Below are 18,953 nucleotides of genomic sequence, written 5' to 3' on the forward strand. Positions count from 1 at the left end.
TCGGACAACATGGATGTCTAGAGAATTGAAAACACAAAACGCAAGCTGTTCTAGCGTACAAGAGCTGCTTCAATCTAAGAGAGAGATGAAGCACTATCTCTCAGACTGAAGCATATACTTTTTTTTTTTTTTTTGTCTGATCTTATTTTCTGACACCTGAAAATTACTGAAATAAAAAAAAATTATTTATTATTATTTTTTTTTTGATTGAAAACCATATTTATTTTCAAGGTTTACAAAATGCTGAAAAAAGAATATTTTTAGCCTTGGAATTTATTTATTGTTATGATTACAGTAGTTTTTGCAAATAAAACTGCTGTTTCAATGAAATGGAAGTTTAATTTGAATAAGCATCAGTCAGATTGTCATGATGAGATGGACTGACTAATGTTCATCATTCAGCATAAAAACCAGTTTTTCATACTTCATTCTAATTCATTCAGTTCATTCAAATTTGACTATTTCAGTTGAAAATATACATGTTTGCATTACAGGTTGTTAATGGCAAAAATTGGGTTGATGGCACCCAGGGCAAATAAAAAAAAATTACACCCCTTGGAAAATGCAAACATTCCAATTTTTGCATTTTTTTTAATGTGCCCACCCTAGTTATGCCGCTACAGGTTGCACTTAAATTTATTCAGAATATATTCAGCTCCCATAGTAACATTATGACCATAAAAATAGCAGGCAATTGGTGTATTCTAGTCATTAATCAGTTTTTGCAGAAGAAAGGCAAAAAAATTGTTTAAAGTGGAACATTTTGAAATTTTATTCTTAATTGTATCTTTTTTTTTTTCCTTTTTTTTTTGTTGTCGTTGTTGTTTTATAAAAGAAATTCCTGATTACTGTACAGCAAAATCATAGGAGAAACTAAAGCTCCCTAGATAAATCTTGCTGGTATGTCATAGACACCATGCAGAGTAGGAACTGGCTAAAAGAAAGATATACACTTTTGCTCATCTGGCATCAGTTAAATACCACAAAAAAAAAAAATCTCATAATTCATGGGATATAAAAGCACAGAATACCATATAATGAGTTAGAGAATATTGGAGAGTAAAGATTCACAGGAGGCTCCAATTCATTTATGAATAAAACAGAAAAATTTAAAGTGATTTCTGCCAGATGCTATATTAGGAGTGGTCAGTTAAGACTATATTCAGTCTACACCCAAGAGTGATTGCCACAAATTGGGAATCAGTTTGATTATTTTCTAATTAGTGCAGAAACAGCAGTCTCATATCATATATAACTAAACAACTATGATATTTAAAAGTTTAATTAATTCCTATGTTACTCGAGTGTAGATATTTTTTTTTTTTTTTTTTTTTTTTTTATAGGGATGAATTACCCCCATCTGCAGGACACCTTGCTACTACTATAGGACATACTTCTAAATTGGCAATGGCTGTAAGTGAAACTACTGAAAATAAAAGAAAATGGGTAAAAGTATTTCTGTTATCCAAAATTAATAAAGTTAATTTTACTTATGCATTAGCATTAGTAGTGGCATATGATGCAAGAAAGCATTGGCAAAACACACTCTCTTCTCTTCCTTAAATTTATTCAAGCTATCAACTTCCACAATGACAGATGGAAGTTTGTTCCTGCAATCAACCATTTGCTGGCTAAAGGCAAATTTTTGCTCATATATTCAGCAACAGTCTTTCCCCGATTTGAATCTGTGCCCCTCAAGTGCATAATCTGAGCAAGAGGAAGAATCCTGTCAGCATTGAGCTTGCTCAAAACATTCAAATGCTTAAACACCTCAGTCAGATCACCTCACAGGTTCCTAGTATCCAGATGCTGCAATTTGCAGAACTGAAGCCTTTCTTGGTAAGAGCACCCCTTTGTTCCCTTCACCAATCTCATTACCCTTCTCTATACTTGTTCCAACAGATCTACATCCTTCCTAAAATGAGACTATGCAGTACTCGAGGTGTGGCATGACCATTGCCTTATATACAGGGATAATCACCTCCTTATCTCTGCTAGCAAAATTCATATATATCATTAATATAAACCCCATGAGCTGTCCTAGCCTGTCTGTACTGCTCAGAGAACTTCATATCTGACTGCACAATTACCCCCAGATATTTTTCATTCTCTTCTAGCCTGAATGTACCGCAGTTGGTACATTAATCTGGGGTTACTGCTACCCATATACAGTACTTTGCATTTGTCGATTTTAAACTTCGGTTGTCACTTCTCAGCCCATCTGCCTAACTTTTCTAGATCCTATTGCAATAGTATACTGATGAGACCACTGTAGTCACCTTTATGAAAGCAACTCCCTTTCCTTTACCCTTGATGGTAGTTACATTTTTAAGTAAATCCCACATCAGTACGCTGTGATCAGTCACCCAGTGGTTCCTTTATCTGCAAATTCTTAATGCATGAATAATCACTGCTGATAATCAGATTTGGAGTATTACTCCCTCTGGTTGCCTCTCAAACATGATGATATAGAAAAGTCATCCAGTAAATCCACAGAAGCCTTGCTAGTGTGTGAGTGACCAATCTACAAGTTCCAGTCAATATCTGGAAAGTTAAAATCCCCCAGTATAATAAGACATTCTGATTTAATGGCCCACTCTTTCTCTGTACTGTTGTTCATTGTACTCATCAGAGTCAGTAGGCCTGTGACACTCCTACTCTCAATTTTGCTTTCTCAGTGCTTACGGCACACCAAACTGATTCAACATTGCACTGGCCACCCATGTCAACTGGATGCACTGCCTTATATTTTGTTTCTTAACTTAATAGCCAGTGGTGGCTCGTGACCCTGATATATGGGGGTGCTGCTAAAGTTACATTAAATTGCCTTGGTTTTAAGACATGTAGACATAGATGGTAATAATAATAAGCAAGTTAAAAATACTACAAAACGTTAACTGGACACTTACCATTAACAGACTTGGATAATCTCAATTTTATTTAAAAATAAAATCCATTCTTCAGTTTTTATTTGTTGAAAACAGAATAACTTTTTCATTCAAGTTTGATGCCCTGTTCAAATCGGCACTGCTCGCTCCGCAGTTTCTTTGACTCGTTTTATCACCTCTAACAAATGCATATTGGCAACCTCCAACTAAGCATTGACTCAACCACTTGGCCAAAATGTTGAACTGCATAGCGCACAGTTCAGTCTATAGTTAAACTTCAATGTTGAAAACGATTTTGTGTTTTTATTTGTTTATTATTGAAATGATTATTGGAAATAGAGGATGAGTATACTATATGTGGAAGATTCCTGTTAATAAAAATATTTATTTCATTGCATTGCTCTTCACAAATTTCATATAACTCCTTTGACTGTATGTTTAGATTTAAAAATCTGAGGGTGCTGCAGTTCTGCAGTGCCTACCTAGCTGTCCTTTCTGTACACATTGTGCTCCCTGTATTCAAATTCTGCATTCCTTATAGTTCTGTGATACCATGTCTGTGATATCCCAACAATGTTTGCATTTGAGATCTTGAGCAGCACTTCAAAATCATCAAATTTATTTACTATACTCAGTAGCGAGCTATAGTGGACTGGCGAGAACCCATTGTTATTTTTTTTTGAAAATTTGCAAGCCCATTGTTGAAGCGATTATTTATTTTACAAATGAAATCCTGAATTTAATTATTGAGTATCTAGAGCTGGAACTATGGTGGGGCAAGCAGGGTCCCCATCCCCAGCATTTTAATGGCACATTTTAATGGCATAATTGACCAGTTATGTATTTTAAAATTGCTTTATTTTTGAGTTTATTACAGTTGAGCCTCTGTTAAACAAACTTCTTCATAGCGAATTTTTTTTAATTCCCCCTTGGTTTCTACGGAAACATTTAAAATTTCTGCAGAACGAATGGATTATGATAGACAACTTTGTGCATTGTCCTCACCTCTGGCCTTTAGGTAATTAGAAAGTGCGAATTAAGGATGAAAGGGATTACTGTCCCACAACGTTAATGGTGTCTGTAAAACCTATGCAGCCAGATTTCGAGAAGTCGTGCTAGTTAATATGCTTTCAATAGCCAGTCAGAGGATTAAGAAGATTCCCGGCAGGAATAATAGCCTCTGGTCAACTTGTGTTGTGGTTCCCCTTTACTCTGACAAGAAGTCATATATTTTTCAGAGAAGTGAGTGATCCACGCGTTTCAGTAAATTTCTCCATCTGTTTACATGGTCACAGTAGCTGACTGAGTGATTCCAGTATTTCGTGCAGTATTCAAAGAACTAGTTACAGTAGCAACATCGGGTGGTGGAGGGATGAGGCAACTAAGATATTAAGTAAACTTTCTGAAGATGAAATGTTGGCAGATTTGGAAACTGCATCGAGGCTTTCACTGTGAAGGAAATGTTCCAAAATATAATGGCATACAGGCAATAATTAAAAAAAAAAAAATTATATCACCAATCTCCAAAAAACTATTGCAGGTTAAAGATGATTGCTAAAGAACTTGATCTGGAAACTATAAAGATCGGTCATTTGCTCGGGCCACAATGGGCAGCTTGTAACTTACGGATGGCAATCGAGGGTTGGAGGAATTATCCCACTTTGTGCAAACATTTTGAATCAGAAAGTTCATTAAATATTCTGGATTATTAAAGCAACTTTCCAATCTGGAATTTCTTAACAATTTAGCACTAATGATGGACATCCTGCAGGAGCTCTCTTACCTTTCAAAAGCTTTACAGAATCACTATGGTAAAAGCAGATAAATTGATTATTCTAGCTATCAATGCTATCGCTAATTTGAAAAATTCTGAAGGAAATTATGAAGCTAAAATTGCGAGCATGTTTAAGTTGAAGGAATCGAAAGTAAGAACACATTTAAAAAATTATCTGGTGGCACGTTATTAAGGATAAGTTATTAATGCAACAGAGTAATTTTAAATTAAATAAAGAAAATAATGATACTATTGATGATGAGGAATTGAAAGAAATTTTAAACATATGCTACCTGGAATTGTGGAATGTGAAAGAACTTTCGTCTCTGTGGCAAGATAGTGAAAAACGAATAAGAAATTTAAGCTTTCTGATAAAATCTGAAATAAAAATTAATGATTTTAGAGATTTTGTTGAAGACAATTTATCTTTAAAATCGAGTGAAATTCCCTCTTCAATTAAGAAAGCCAGAAATATTTTCTAAAACATTGCAATTAGCAGTACTTTCAGCGTAATGAATAATGTTGACAATTAAGTGCATTTACAGATTATGATGACCATACATCTAAATGGAAAACCATTGCTTCAATTTGATCCAGATCATTACGTCAAATCATTCCTCTGTAATCATCACTCAGCTATTGAGCAAAGCAAAAGATCAACAACAAATATTAATAAAGAAGTAAATTGTATATGGCAATTTTTAGAATAAATTTTTCTTGAATATTTGTATAATAATTTTTTTTATATAATCTGTGATTATTGTGTACCTTTTCTATAAAAGTTTGTTTTTTATGTAATATTTGTTTTATATTGTAGAATGTTTTGTGATATGGGAAATATTTCGTGTTATTTTTTTATTCGCAATATTAAAATTTTATCAGGAAAAAAAAATGTATCCATTATATTTCCCTAGTTGTTAAAAAAAAAAAAAAAAAAAAAAAAAGAAAGAAAAGAGATGAATAAAAAAGTGGCGCATGTACTGAGTGCTTGCGGTAGATGACTTTCATCAACCGGTGAAATACCACCACTTTGCTTATTGGAGGCTTGAAGTGGTGAAACCCATGTTTAGTTTCTAGAGCAAAGTTTCCGGCATCCCCCTCTCCCTATACTTCTCCTTTAACCCATGCGCGGTACTAAGTACTATAGGTTTTGATACCTTTTTCGTGTTTGGGGTTTTCATTAAAAAAAAAAAAAAATCCTTCATGTTCTTTTAGGTATTTTGATTTGTATGTTGATTACGAAATAAAAGAGCTTTTGTATTGTAAATATCTTATTGAACATTTGCAGATTTTTATAATTTCTGGAAGACAAGATACAACGAATTTATGATAACTAAAGTAATTGATGTGTACCTGCGATTGCAACATATCTAAATGTCTAGAAAACAGCATTGATTGAAGTACCGACCTTGTAGTTGAAACTACATACGCAGCTGTTTGGGACACCTAACAATGGAATGTTACGAAAATGTGAGACAAAAAAAATAAATTGTTGACAAATATTTGTATTGTTGCAGTCATACTTACTTCAGGAAGTATGATTGTGACATCGTACTATTAAAAAAATTCTCTAAAGTTAGAACTCGAAGATACTATCGTATCCGAGTATCATCATAACGGGGGGGGGGCCATGATGACCAGGCTGACTCCAGATATCATACCGGTCACGAAAAATGCATCACACATTCTAATCACACTACTAGTGAGTGCTCGGCACAGACTGATAGTGTGGATGTGTTAATAAATTGAAACAGCAGTGTTAGTTGTCATATGGCAGTACTTTTAAGACACTTCAAAAGTCATTTTTAAATTTGCATTATGTTAATTCCTACATATAAATTTTTGTTTAAGTGGAGAACTCTATTACATACAAACATATGGATAACTTGACACACACACCAGTATTCTTTTATGAGGTGTTTTTAAAGGATTGTTAATGACAGTAATGGCAGTCTGCTACTGCAACAGGATCTAGATAATTTGGGCAGATGGGCTAAGAAGTGGCAACTGAAGTTTAACCTTGACAAATGCAAAGTACTGCATATGGTTATCAGTAACCCCAGAGAAATGTACCAACTGTGTGGTATTACAATTAAAGTGGTAGAAAATGAAAAAGACCTGGGAGTAATTGTGCAGGCAGATATGAAGTTCTCTGAGCAATGGAGACAGGCTGCCAGGGCAGGTCATGGGGTTTTGTCAATGATATATAGGAATTTTGCTAGCAGGTAAAAGGAGGTGATTATCCCTCTGTATAAGGCAATGGTCAGGCCACGCCTTGAGTACTGCGTACAGGTCTGGAGACCTCATTTTAGGAAGGATGTAGATTTACTGGAGCGGGTACAGAGAAGGGCAACAAGATTGGTGAGGGGAATGAAGGGATCCTCTTACCAAGAGAGGCTTAAGTTCTGCAAATTGCAGTGGCTGGAGACTAGGCACCTGCACAATGATCTGATTGAGGTATATAAGGCCTTGAATGGATTGAGCACGCTGAATTCTGATGGGATCCTTCCACTTGTTCAGATTACGAACCTAAGGGGACATAAATTCAAATTAAGAAAAGACAGATGTAGAATAGATGTGCGGAAATTTGCCTTTAGCCAGCGGGTGGTTAATTGCTGGAACAAACTTCCATCTGTCGTTGTGGAAGTTGATAGCTTGAATAAATTTAAGGAGGAACTGGACAGGCATTTGGAGGGAATGGTGTGATTTTTTTTTTTTTTTTTTTTTGGCTGATGCTGCATAAGCTCATACATTTGCTTTCTTGCATCACATGCCACTACTACTACTACTAGTTACAAATTTGTAATAAAAAAAGTGCCTCAATTAGTTTAGCAAATCTATGCTAAGTACTTTATTCTTAAAATTATTCAAATACAATCGAACATGCTTATAACAAGCACGGAAATAACGAGATCACTGCTGTAACGAGCAAAAAGCCATAATGATTTTAATTTGTGCATATCCCCATACAATTGCTCACTGTTATAACAAGCATACTACATGGATATACCATACAAATTTGGTAACTATGCAAACATTCTTAATTTCTTGGGTAGTTGAAAAACCCAATTCTTGGAATAGACAAAAATGAAAAGGGTGACTTAGGTTTTATGACCACCCGCATTGCATCTGATTAGCTGCCAGTTTATGACCTTGTCCTTTCGGGGATGGGGCTATACAATAGTGCATTGGCATTCCGCTTGTTGCATTACCCCATTTACAGATTGTCTTGTATTCACTTAACCATAAATTTACTTTGGGACTTCTAAGAACTTTGTATGCAGATCACTTTACTGTCATTTTAATGTAAAATCAGTTAGAAATGAATCCTTCCTTTGGAAACATGTCTGCTAACAAAAAGTGCCTTTTGATTTGCGAAAAAGTCAATTATTCGTGAGTCAGAACGTGTTGCAAAAAATGTTGAAGTGTCTAAAAAGTTTTTTTTGTCTTCTTCAACGGTATCGACATTTGGAAAATAAACATGTTTACATATTGGCACTGGAAAGAACATAACTGAAAAAAAAATTAGGAAGTTGCGAGGTTACAAAAGCATTGCTTCAGTGGCTCACTACACAATGAAAAGTGCTGGATTTTTAATAGACTCTCTGATCTTGAAAGCGCAGGTGGAAAAATTTGCTAAACAATTTGGATGCAACAATTTTTGTATGTAACAGTGGTTGGCTGGATTGATTTAAAAACTGAATACAAGCATATTAATACAAATAATATGTAAGTATATACTAATAATATTTTTTTTCTCTCTTATATTTCTTTTATTTTTTTGAATCTAGTTTTTATCAAGTTATTGAAAATTAAAAAAAAAATAGGAAGTATATTTAACTCAACAGAAACATTAAAATGTCAGTAGCTGAAATGCATCAGACTGCTTTTAATGAATGTGCACAAGATTTCCATAATAGAAATGAAGTGGACACTGATAAACTGTAGAGCCAAATGTTTATGGTTAGGCCATGCCTCATCATTGCTAGATTTTTATTTTATTGATTCAGCAGTGGTGATGGTACATAGTCATTTTTATTGATGATTTGTTTGTTAATTTTTATAATAGATGAGTTGCTGGTATACTAAATAGGAGACCAGTTGCTGAAGTAGGCTGTCTTCCTAGGAGCAATAGCATTTAACTACACAAGACAATAATAGGTCTGTCATTCCCTGTTATGATCCTTTAGACCACATGAACCCTTGGAAACTGCATCATTATTGCTGATTTTGATACAATTAATGTAACTTATTTTCAGGAGTGAAAAGAAATCCTATTAATACATTTAATGTGATTTCTTTTCAGGAGTGGAAAGAAATTATTTTTCCTAGTACTGGTATCCCAGTAATTGTTGAACATATAATTTGGCAGTTCGTGCTTTGTTAGAATGATTGCTCAAAAAAAATTGTCAGTATGAGTCCTGGGGATGCCGGTTTTGGATGTTACATTTCTAGGCAGTTTTGTAAAATAATCCCATAATTCAAATATGTTGTATAATTCTTACAGGCTTTTATTGCAAGTTTTCCAGTGTTTAAATTTTAGTATCATACACTTTTTCTTAATTCTTTGCAGATAAGAGTGCAGGATGGAAGTTAATCTTCGGAGGCAGGGGATATTCACTATCTCCTTTCATTCATTCTGCTGACCTTTTGAATTTTCCAAAGTTGTCAACCTTGGCTACCCATGGAAGTAACTTATGATGCTCAGTCATCATAAGTCCAAATTCCAGTAATTAACAACTTTTTGGCTAAAAGAAAACTTCCTACAATACAGTCTAAATCTCTTTCCCTGTAATATGAATTTTGCTTCTAGTTCTGGAATCATAACAGTTGATGCTCGCTCTCTGTCTCTGAAGAAGCTCTATATTTCAGGTGCAGTTTCCATATGTGGACACAGTATCACAAGCGTGGCTTTATACAGTTGGATTATTATCTCCCTATTTCTACAAGCAAATGTTCAATAAATCATTGATAGGACACCATGGGTCTGAGCGATATGGACAGGCTTGCCACCTATCTATATTGCTTGGAGAACGTTGTCTGTCCCTTAACTCCCAAATCCCTTAATTCCTCTACTGTTTTTAATTCAACCTCACCAAGTGCATAAGTTATCTTGGGGTTGCTATTCCACAAGAGTGTAATAATTTGTATTCTGCTGTATTAAAACATAGTTGTCTCTCTTTTACCCATCCTTGAAGCCTATCTAAGCCATCTTGAAGGAGTGCTGATTGGTGCTGATGAATAACCAGTGTTCACATCATCTGCAAATTAACGTCATGTCTTTTGTCCCTTTGTTAATTTCATTTTCACAATGATCTCTTAAGAAAACCTCTACTCAGATTGGATCATGGATAGGTCAGTGATGGTAAAGAGTAAATTACTGGATAATTCCATGAATAAATACAATGAATCATGGTTTGATTTTGTGCAAAGCTGATGCTCACCAGCAGCATCACTGCAGTGGAAGCAGTATGTTTGTTTGTTATTTGATTTTTAGGAGCATTAGCAACTAAGGCCATATTGCTCAGGGGATATGCAGTGGTCATTCCCTGACCTTTCCGCATCCTCCTTATTTGGTGGTCACAGGCTCGAACCCCAGTCTAATCAAGAAGCGTGTGCTACGCACTGCTGCTCCTACCCACCTGGCTACAGAGGTGCTGCATTAGTATGTGCCAACATATGTGTGGTCATATTTGCTATGGTAATATTACTCTGTAATGAACATCTACATTACTTTCACAAGGTATAATGCCTCATTGCAAAAATTGTGCCAAATGAAACTATCCCTGCAGCATTGTATTTGACCCAATCAATGAAATTATTTTTGTATGAAGTTGACTGGTGTTGGAATGTGATGGGAGTTACTGGAATTCCCCCCCACCCCACCTTACAGCTTAGATCTGCTTGAAATTTCCATAAAGGCACCAGTGTAGTGAAAATTTCCAAAAAGACAGTAATATGGTGGATGTTCTGGTTAGATGCAAAATTCAGCAGGCTGTCTGGGATTGAAACAATTGGATGTGTGTCTTAACACCAAAAGTCACTTTATATGAATATGCATAACAGATCACCCTTAGTATTAAGACAGTGCATCTCCTTGTGGTGTTTGGTTGGGGTGAGGAAATATTGTTGTACAAAATTATTTTGACCCAAAGTTATGATTACATGATAGCATTTATGAAATTGATAATGTGAACACAAAAAATAAACTACTGTTTTTAGTACAATCAGGTATTTCTTTGTCAGTATAGTGTAAATTCCTGTTTGGTAAATGGATTATGTATTTATTTTTTAGACGTGATACTATATTTCGTTTTTTAAGTAAACTTGAATAAAAATGAATAAATTTTATATATAATTAAATATAAATTTAAAAATGAATAAACTTAATATATAAGTAAATATCATTTAAATTTTTAATCTTGGAGAAATTTTTTAGCATTTTTGATATTGCTATAAATTAAAAAAAAAAAAAAAAGTCAATCTGATGGATTGTGCACTGTATTTTTGATGCAGTTTTATTTACTTATTTTTGAATAGATTTCAACCAGAGATAAAGTTCTCACTTCATTAATTGCTGGAGCTATGGCAGGTGCCTTGGCTAAGACTACAATTGCTCCTCTTGATAGAACTAAAATTAATTTCCAAAGTATGTATGTAAATTAAATTTCTGAAAATTAATAATTAATGTGTGTATTTTTTTTATTAAAAATAAGTAAGGATTTCTATAAGGGAAAGTATCCTCTGCACTGGCAAAAAATGGGTTGTATCATTTAATATAAGACAGTTTTGTATGAATTAGCTTAATAGGTAATATTTGTTTCAGTGTTATTGGGATCATTAAAATAATTAGGTATTGACATTTTATTTCTATAATTCAGTCTACTAAAAAAAAAGTGCATTATAAGAATACTTGGACCAGCTAGATTTATTCATCAAAGAATGATAATCCAGTGCATCATAATAGAAAAAATACCTTGCATAGCATAGAGAGCAGAAGGTTTTACATTTAAAAAAAAGAAAAGGATTTCAAAAAAGACATTGCACAAAGTGTCAGTTTCCATACCGGTATTTAAATAACATAAAAAATCTTTTCCACAATTTGACAGATATGCAGCAAAAAGTCATACAGATGGCACTGTAACTGAATATTATTTAAATAAGTAATAGTAAGCTAGTGAAATTAAATATGCATAAGTCCAATAAAATAAAGCTACAAATGATAAAGAATTGTACATAGGAGCAGGATCGGAAATCTCCATTCAAGAATCAAGGTGCAAAAATGGTCGGAGTTGCTTGAGGAGAAAGATACTTTCCTTTTTATATATAGTTTTCTGCTTGTATTGGGAAGAGGGCATGGGGAATATGGAATCATAATTGTTCTTAAAAGCTTTCCAGTGAAACATGCTGAAAACTTGGTTCATCCAACATTTTCTTTTTTGAGTAATGTTTGAACATCCAAACTAATGTAGATTTCTTGGAGGGGGGACCGTTGTTGAATTGATTCTAAAACTTCCAAGGGACTAATAGAACTTACACTAAAAATTCAGTTTTGTCTGATTTTTTTTCCTTATTGAGTAATATCCAAAATATACTGGGTATCCATAAACCTTTATGAAACTAAAACATTATTGTGTGAATGGGATACATGATATAAACCTGAATCCAATTCCAGATGTTAGAGGATATTTTTAAGTCTTTATTCACCAACTAGAAAATGTGCATGCTGCAGTAGATGGCAGCATAATCACAACACTGTAATCATAGTGCAGTTTCATAGAGCAAGCTCAGTGCTGATGGCATTCTTGCTCAGACCTCACACACATGAGAGGACATAAATTGAGGAAGGATGGTTATAGGATAGGTGTGTGAAGGTTTGCCTTCAGCCAGTAGGTGATTGATTGTTGGAACAAACTTCCATCTGTTGTCGTGGAAGTGGGTAGTTTGAATAAATTCGAGGAAGAACTAGACAAATTATTGGAGAGGATGGACAGGTGATGTGGGAGGCATTTTTTTTTCTTGATGCTTTATTGGCTAGCTTTACTGCATAATGTGCCACTGCTAATAAAAAAAATATATTACTAACAAAATTCCTTCCTCTTGATTTTTTTTCTTTGATCAGCAGCTTCTGTATGAGCTATAACTTGTTTGATATCATTAGCAGACAGTGATGGGATATGTTACACACTGTTGACTTTCACACATTAAGCTCATAATTGGCACATCATATGGATTTTCCCAGTCTTTGTGTAAAACCTCCTTGAAATGGCTCCACTGTGCCGTCACTGACTTTTGTTTAGTCACCACTTCAGCTAGGATGATTACACAAACAGGTAATCTTTTATGAATTTTCCATACCATTGTAGAACTGTAGATCTACTCAGTGGCAGACTGCATCTTATTGAACTAAAGTACAATCTATGCTGCACCTTCTTTGGGCTAGTAAATTCTGCAATGATTACAATTTTGAAATTATGCTGCCATCTACTGCAGTATACACATTTTCGGGTTAGTGAATTAAAAACTTAGAAGATAGAAATTTTAAGATATTTTCTATTACCTGGAAGTGGTTTCAGGTAGGTTTGTTTGTTTGTTATTTGGTTTTTAGGAGCATTAGCAGCTAAGGCCATATTGCTCCAGGATATGCAGTGGTCATTCCCTGACCTTTCCACATCCTCCGTATTTGGTGGTCATGGGCTCAAACCCAGGTCTAATCAAGAAGTGTGTGCTATGCACTGCTGCTCCTGCCCACCCGGCTACGGAGGTTTATATCAGGTACCCTATTAGCATAGTAATGTATTAGTTTTGTAAAGGAGGTTTGTGGACATTGTACTTCCATGTATGTACAGAGAACTCAGTTTTAGTGGGAGCAAATGCTGAATTTCTGTTGGTTCAATTTTTAACAAGTGTGTGATGACTTGACAAATCTTTCTAAAGAAAGATTTGTCAAACCATCATTTATCATTTCATGAACATTTGTTTTCTGTAAGTTGGTTACATGCAGACAGATGGATAGACGTGGGGAGGCAATAGGCACTTTACACATTTGCAAACTTGCCTCAAAAATGACTAGATGTAGCTACTATCAACCAAATCAAAAGCAACATGCTTTTGATTAATTTACTCTTAACAAGTGCAAGTTTATCAGTAGTACACTGTAAATGTTTACATCAACTTCCATTTGAGAAACATAATGGAAAACTTCAGACTTATCCAGTTTGAAACTAGCTGTATAGTTTGAATTACCTATATTTAAGTAGTTAGTTTATAGTTATCTGATGTCACAGAATGTGTAAAGCCTTGAAGTTTATTACTTCTTTGTAATTCCCTCTAGTGGAAAGTTCAGTAAGCAGTTGTGAACAAAATGATGTACACTGAGTTTTGTACATTTTATATGAAGGTTTTTTTTTTTTTAAATTCCAAAATGGTTGCTGAGATTCATTACAAGTTTGCATCTGATAGCAGAGCAGATCCAAGCAGATACCCAATCAACAATTTTGTTTAAAAGTTTAAAGAGATTTGGTGCTGTACAATTTCGTTAAAATTGATTTAAAAAAAAAAAAAGTATGAGAACTAAAAAATTGTCGTGGAGGCACCTTTACACACACTCACCCATGCAAAAATTGTCATCTTATTGCACTGCTTCATCTGCTGGAATTGTCACACCAATCTTCCATGGTAGCACAGTGAACGCCAATTTCTACTTACCGTATTTCCCCATGTATAAGATGCACCTTAATTTTGGGGCCCGAAATTTGAAGAAAAAAATGTATTACATAAAGTTATTGAACTCAAGTTTTATTCATCATAAAATTCATACAACTCCTCATCACTGTCAAAACTCCTATCCATTAGTTTGTCCTCATCTGTGTCTGATGACGAATCACTGTTTTCATATATTGCCTCGTCTTCAGTTCCATCTATGGCATTTGAAATGCCACACTTCTTAAATGACTTGACAACGATCTCAATCTTGATATTATCCCAGGATCTTTTCACCCAGGTACAAACTTCTCCTATAGTTGATTTCTTCACTCTTCCTGGTGGTATCAAATTGTCCCCAGAAAACTTCATCCATTGGTTCCATTCGTGTCTCATGGCAGCTTTGAAGGGTTTGTTAATGCTGACATCAAGTAGTTGAAGCTGGGATGTCAAGCCTCCAGATATGACGGCAAAGTTTTGTTTTTTGCTCTGCAGCAATCTTCTTTGTTTTTTGTTATGTGTGCTCTGAACTGATCAAGCACCAATAGGGCAGGTTTGCGTAAAAGCCCACCTGGTCTCCTGCTCCAAACTTTCTCAAACCAGATCTTCATCCCATCCTGATCCATCCAACCCTTGTCATGAACATGGACAATCACTCCTCGAGGAATGTCTTCTTTTGACATTGTTTTGCGTTTGAAAATCAGCATAGGAGGCAGCTTGGTTTCATCGGCACAACAAGCTAGAACAACTGTATAATGGCTATTTTCATGTCCACTTATCTTCACAGTTACAGTTTTCACCCCCTTCTTATCAACCGTTCTCTTAGTTGGGACATCAAATTGAAAGGGGACTTTGTCCATAATTGCAATCTGTCCCAACTCAAACTGATATATCTTCTGCCATTGAATGATAAAACGATGAAATTCAAGGACCTTCTGCTCATAGCTTTCAGGCATCGTATGGGCAAGACTTGTGTGTGTACGCATGCTTAGTCCATTCCATTTCATGAACCTGAAGCACCAATTGTGTCCTCCTTTGAAATCAGTAACTTCTTTTTCATCAGCAATTCTTCTTGCCTCATGCTGAACCATCTTTGTGGACACAGGAATTCCAATTGCCCTTTGCTCTTCAATCCATATCTTCAATTCCCTCTCTAAATCAGGCCATTTTGCTGACTTGCCTCTCATGGCCTTCTTCTGCTGTGGTGTTTTCAGCAGAGTTTCTTCTTCCTGTAGCCAGTCTCGGATTGTTTTCTCAGTTGGAGGAGGACCAAACTTATGTTCAGCAGCACGATTTCCAATCACTTTTGCAAACTAGATCACTTTTACTTGAATTCAGCACTGTAAGAAAATCTTTTCTGAGCCATTTCTGGGCAGAACGTGGCAAAACGTTCTGCCCAGAATATACTGGTAACAAGTGCGAAACAATGAGCCCAAAAACAACAAGCGTGAAAAAGCGGGAAATGCAAGTAAAAGAATTTACAACCACTGTATAAGACGCACCCAGTTTTTAGACCCCAAATTTTTCGAAAAAGGGTGCGTCTTATACATGGGGAAGTACGGTATAAGTCTTTCAAAACTACCTGATTCTGGCCTTGTTCTGCCACTGCATCATTAAACAATCAACCAACTACTGATTTCTAATCTTCAAGGCAGGAGTTAATATACAAAATCTTTTCCCAAAAAGATAGAACAAAATCACTCATGAGAAAACAGTGCTCAATTTTCTTAGCAAATATTTTTATTAGAGGGTTATTTCAAATTGATGCCTTGAAGTTTGATAGCTTTGGCCACTAGTTGAGGGAAGAAGGCAGCACCAGGAGCCGATAGAATCATGTTATATTAAAGGAGACAGCTAAAGAAAGATCATTAAACCTTTAACTATAGCTGATGATATATTTAGGATTCTTTATGTGCTGTGAAGTAACTAGATTTGGAACTTCAAAAATTTCTAACACACGTGCCTACTACCACTTTAATAGCTCAAATCTAATTTATCGGGTACAGAATTAACACGTGTTCAATCTTGTAATCATAACCACGCATTGATTTGGCTATTATAGTAGTTAAACTGAATTCTAGTTATAAAATTCTTCAGAATGAGGCTCTCGTCATTGAGTAGTTTAAGCACTACACATCGTTCAACATATTAAACATGAAAGTTCCAATCAACTTCTCCTCTATATAACATACTTCGCGTGTTCTTCTCTTTCCGCTAAAGCTAACTGAGGATGGTTTCGAAAGTCGCTCATGCGCAGCTATTCGCTTTTATCTCGTTTTAATTTTTAATACATGAATTTAATAAGACAACTATAGAATAGAATGTGCACTTTCCTTTTTTGGCAAATTTTAACACGTTTTAAAGCTCATAATTTTTAAATTTTTTAAAATTCATAATTACACTAAGTTACAAATAGCTACTAATCAGAATTTAAAAGTTTTATAACTACTATGTACCTGTTATAAGTTTCATCAAACCAGGCAGATTACTATGAAGTGAGTGCTGAAAATTAAGCTACGCTATACTTATGATCTACCTTTTAACTATAATAACAGGAGTATCTACTGATTCAGAAGAAACCCCTATAGATTGGAGATAAGTAAACATTTCTGCTGTTATTTACAAAAGCAGTTTGAAGAGTGAAATGAGTAACAGCAGGCCTATAAGTTTTGCTTCTGTATCAGGAAAATTGACACAGATTAGGATTGAATACACCTCTTCCCCTTTCCCAACAGTCCTTTGTATTTCCTCTTTTGGTTCCCTCTCCACCTTTCACCCACAGATCTTCTGGTTCTACTCTTATCCTTCCAGTTCTCCATCCTCCACCACCCTCCCTCCCATATCAAGGTTCATACCGACACCAGCAATCTCAGTTATAGGACAAACATTTAAGGAGACTCGCCCTAAAAAACGTCATAGATTTTCTAGATTAGCAGAAAAATTCAGACTCCAGATGCAAAAGACAGGCTCCTACAAATATCTCTCCAACATGACCCTGGTCCATTGGCCTCCATGTGGCTATCTCTCTCCAGTGAACAGCCAAGGTGCATCCTCCATTGAGCACCATCTCACCTAAGCTATATGTGAAGAAATAGCTTCATCCTAAGCTATTCCTTAATATTCAATTTTGTTCTCTCCTGGTATTGATATATAACCACACAGTTCTGCAAGTGCATTAAGTAACTTTGTAGTTTTTAAAAAATTATGTATTTGAAAGCAGTAAGATGTAAATGTCTTGATTCACACATACTGCTAAAAGAAGTTCCCAGGGTTGGGATATGTAACATATAGCTTTGTAAATATTGTACTGGAAACTTATCTAAGTGTCAAGGCAAAACTAGCTTTGCCTCATCACAGTGAAGTGTATTTTCATTCTCTTTGTCCACCTATAATCATGTCCTTTGCTGACCACGTCAGATATTATTAATACAAATTAATACAAAACATGAAAATAACTGGCTCTAAGGCAAATAGTACTGAACTGAAATAGAATACTTTATAAAGTATTCATTCCATTCTTTATTGCTTATGGACTTCTGGGAATAGTATGAGTGATTGAGAGTTTTTTGGAGGAAAAGAGAGGAGTGACTAATACTAAAATTTGATTTATTTAAATTTTGGGAATCCCATACCCCATCCTACCAGCATCACAAAAGGATATGTCTGTCAGCTTTACCTACAAGGATTTCCTTTCCACCAGCCTAAAAAGCAAGACGTTTAAAAAAAAAAAAAAAAAAAAAAATGACTTCTCCTACCCAGCCATTGCATGCACACATGCAAAAAGGGAGAAGACCACACGCGAGACTTCCACGACGTGCAATGGGTTGTTGGATTTGGTGCAGGCCTAATACACAATCTTTTTTTTTTTTTTTTCATCTCATTGCTATCCAAAAGTATTAATGAATGCATGGATCTCCTTATTGACAATAAAACTAAATTAAAGGCTTTCCTGCTGTAGTAACTGTGTTCCATCACTATTCCCAAGTATACTATCTCCACAGTTCTTATTCCTTTCTTTTCCTTGAAATTGCATCTGCCAGCATCAGCCCTGTTTAAATTGGTTCAGATTTCAGCCAGGAGATAGTATGCAATTTCCTTCAGCTTGTAAAAATTACATTTTTTTTTTTTTTTTTTTTTTTTGCAAACAAAGGGCTCAGAATTACCATGGGACAGAGGCTGTTTTGTAGAAGTGATTACCAGGTTGTGATTTGAGATACTTGTAAGACAGCTGACATTAACTGTATTTTTAAGGATTCTTGGTGATGAAAAGATCAACAATTGGGTATATGATTAAGATTTGGTATTCTAGTAGATGAACGAATGATTTGTGTAAAGTCATTAGTAATAGCAAAAGTATTGGTATCTCTACCAGGTGGTTTTGCACAACTAGAAAATTGAAACCAGCTAGAGTGAGTATTAAAATCAAGGAAAATTAGACTAGAAGTACATTCAGAGGAAGTTCTGACTTGTTTGTCAAGTTGGAAGAACAATGAAAACAACAAATGAATTTGACAGAATGAAGTAGAGATGTAAATGAAGTTTTAGTCAAAGGAGATCAAAAAGAGGAGATTCCAAATTAAAAAGTTCCA

The 18,953-nt window shown here is 35.0% G+C and overlaps 1 protein-coding gene across 4 annotated transcripts in view; it reads left to right on the forward strand.

Moving 5' to 3' along the window:
- DPCoAC (dephosphocoenzyme A carrier) overlaps window positions 1-18,953 on the forward strand; it is a 48,054-nt gene that overhangs the window by 18,672 nt on the left and 10,429 nt on the right. For 2 of the 4 annotated variants that reach the window (XM_090389181.1, XM_090389180.1), the window contains exons 3-4: window positions 1,344-1,446; window positions 11,203-11,311. In XM_090389181.1, the coding sequence (XP_090245307.1) occupies window positions 1,344-1,446; window positions 11,203-11,311 (212 nt within the window). Of the gene's footprint in view, window positions 1-1,343; window positions 1,447-8,338; window positions 8,392-11,202; window positions 11,312-18,953 lie in introns of those variants that run through there. The other 2 variants (XM_090389182.1, XM_090389183.1) reach the window with 2 other exon arrangements.

Source organism: Mastigoproctus giganteus, chromosome 14 (assembly GCF_048544385.1).
Source record: "Mastigoproctus giganteus isolate SK-2022 chromosome 14, ASM4854438v1, whole genome shotgun sequence".
In the NCBI taxonomy this organism is placed as follows: Eukaryota; Metazoa; Arthropoda; class Arachnida; order Uropygi; family Thelyphonidae; genus Mastigoproctus; species Mastigoproctus giganteus.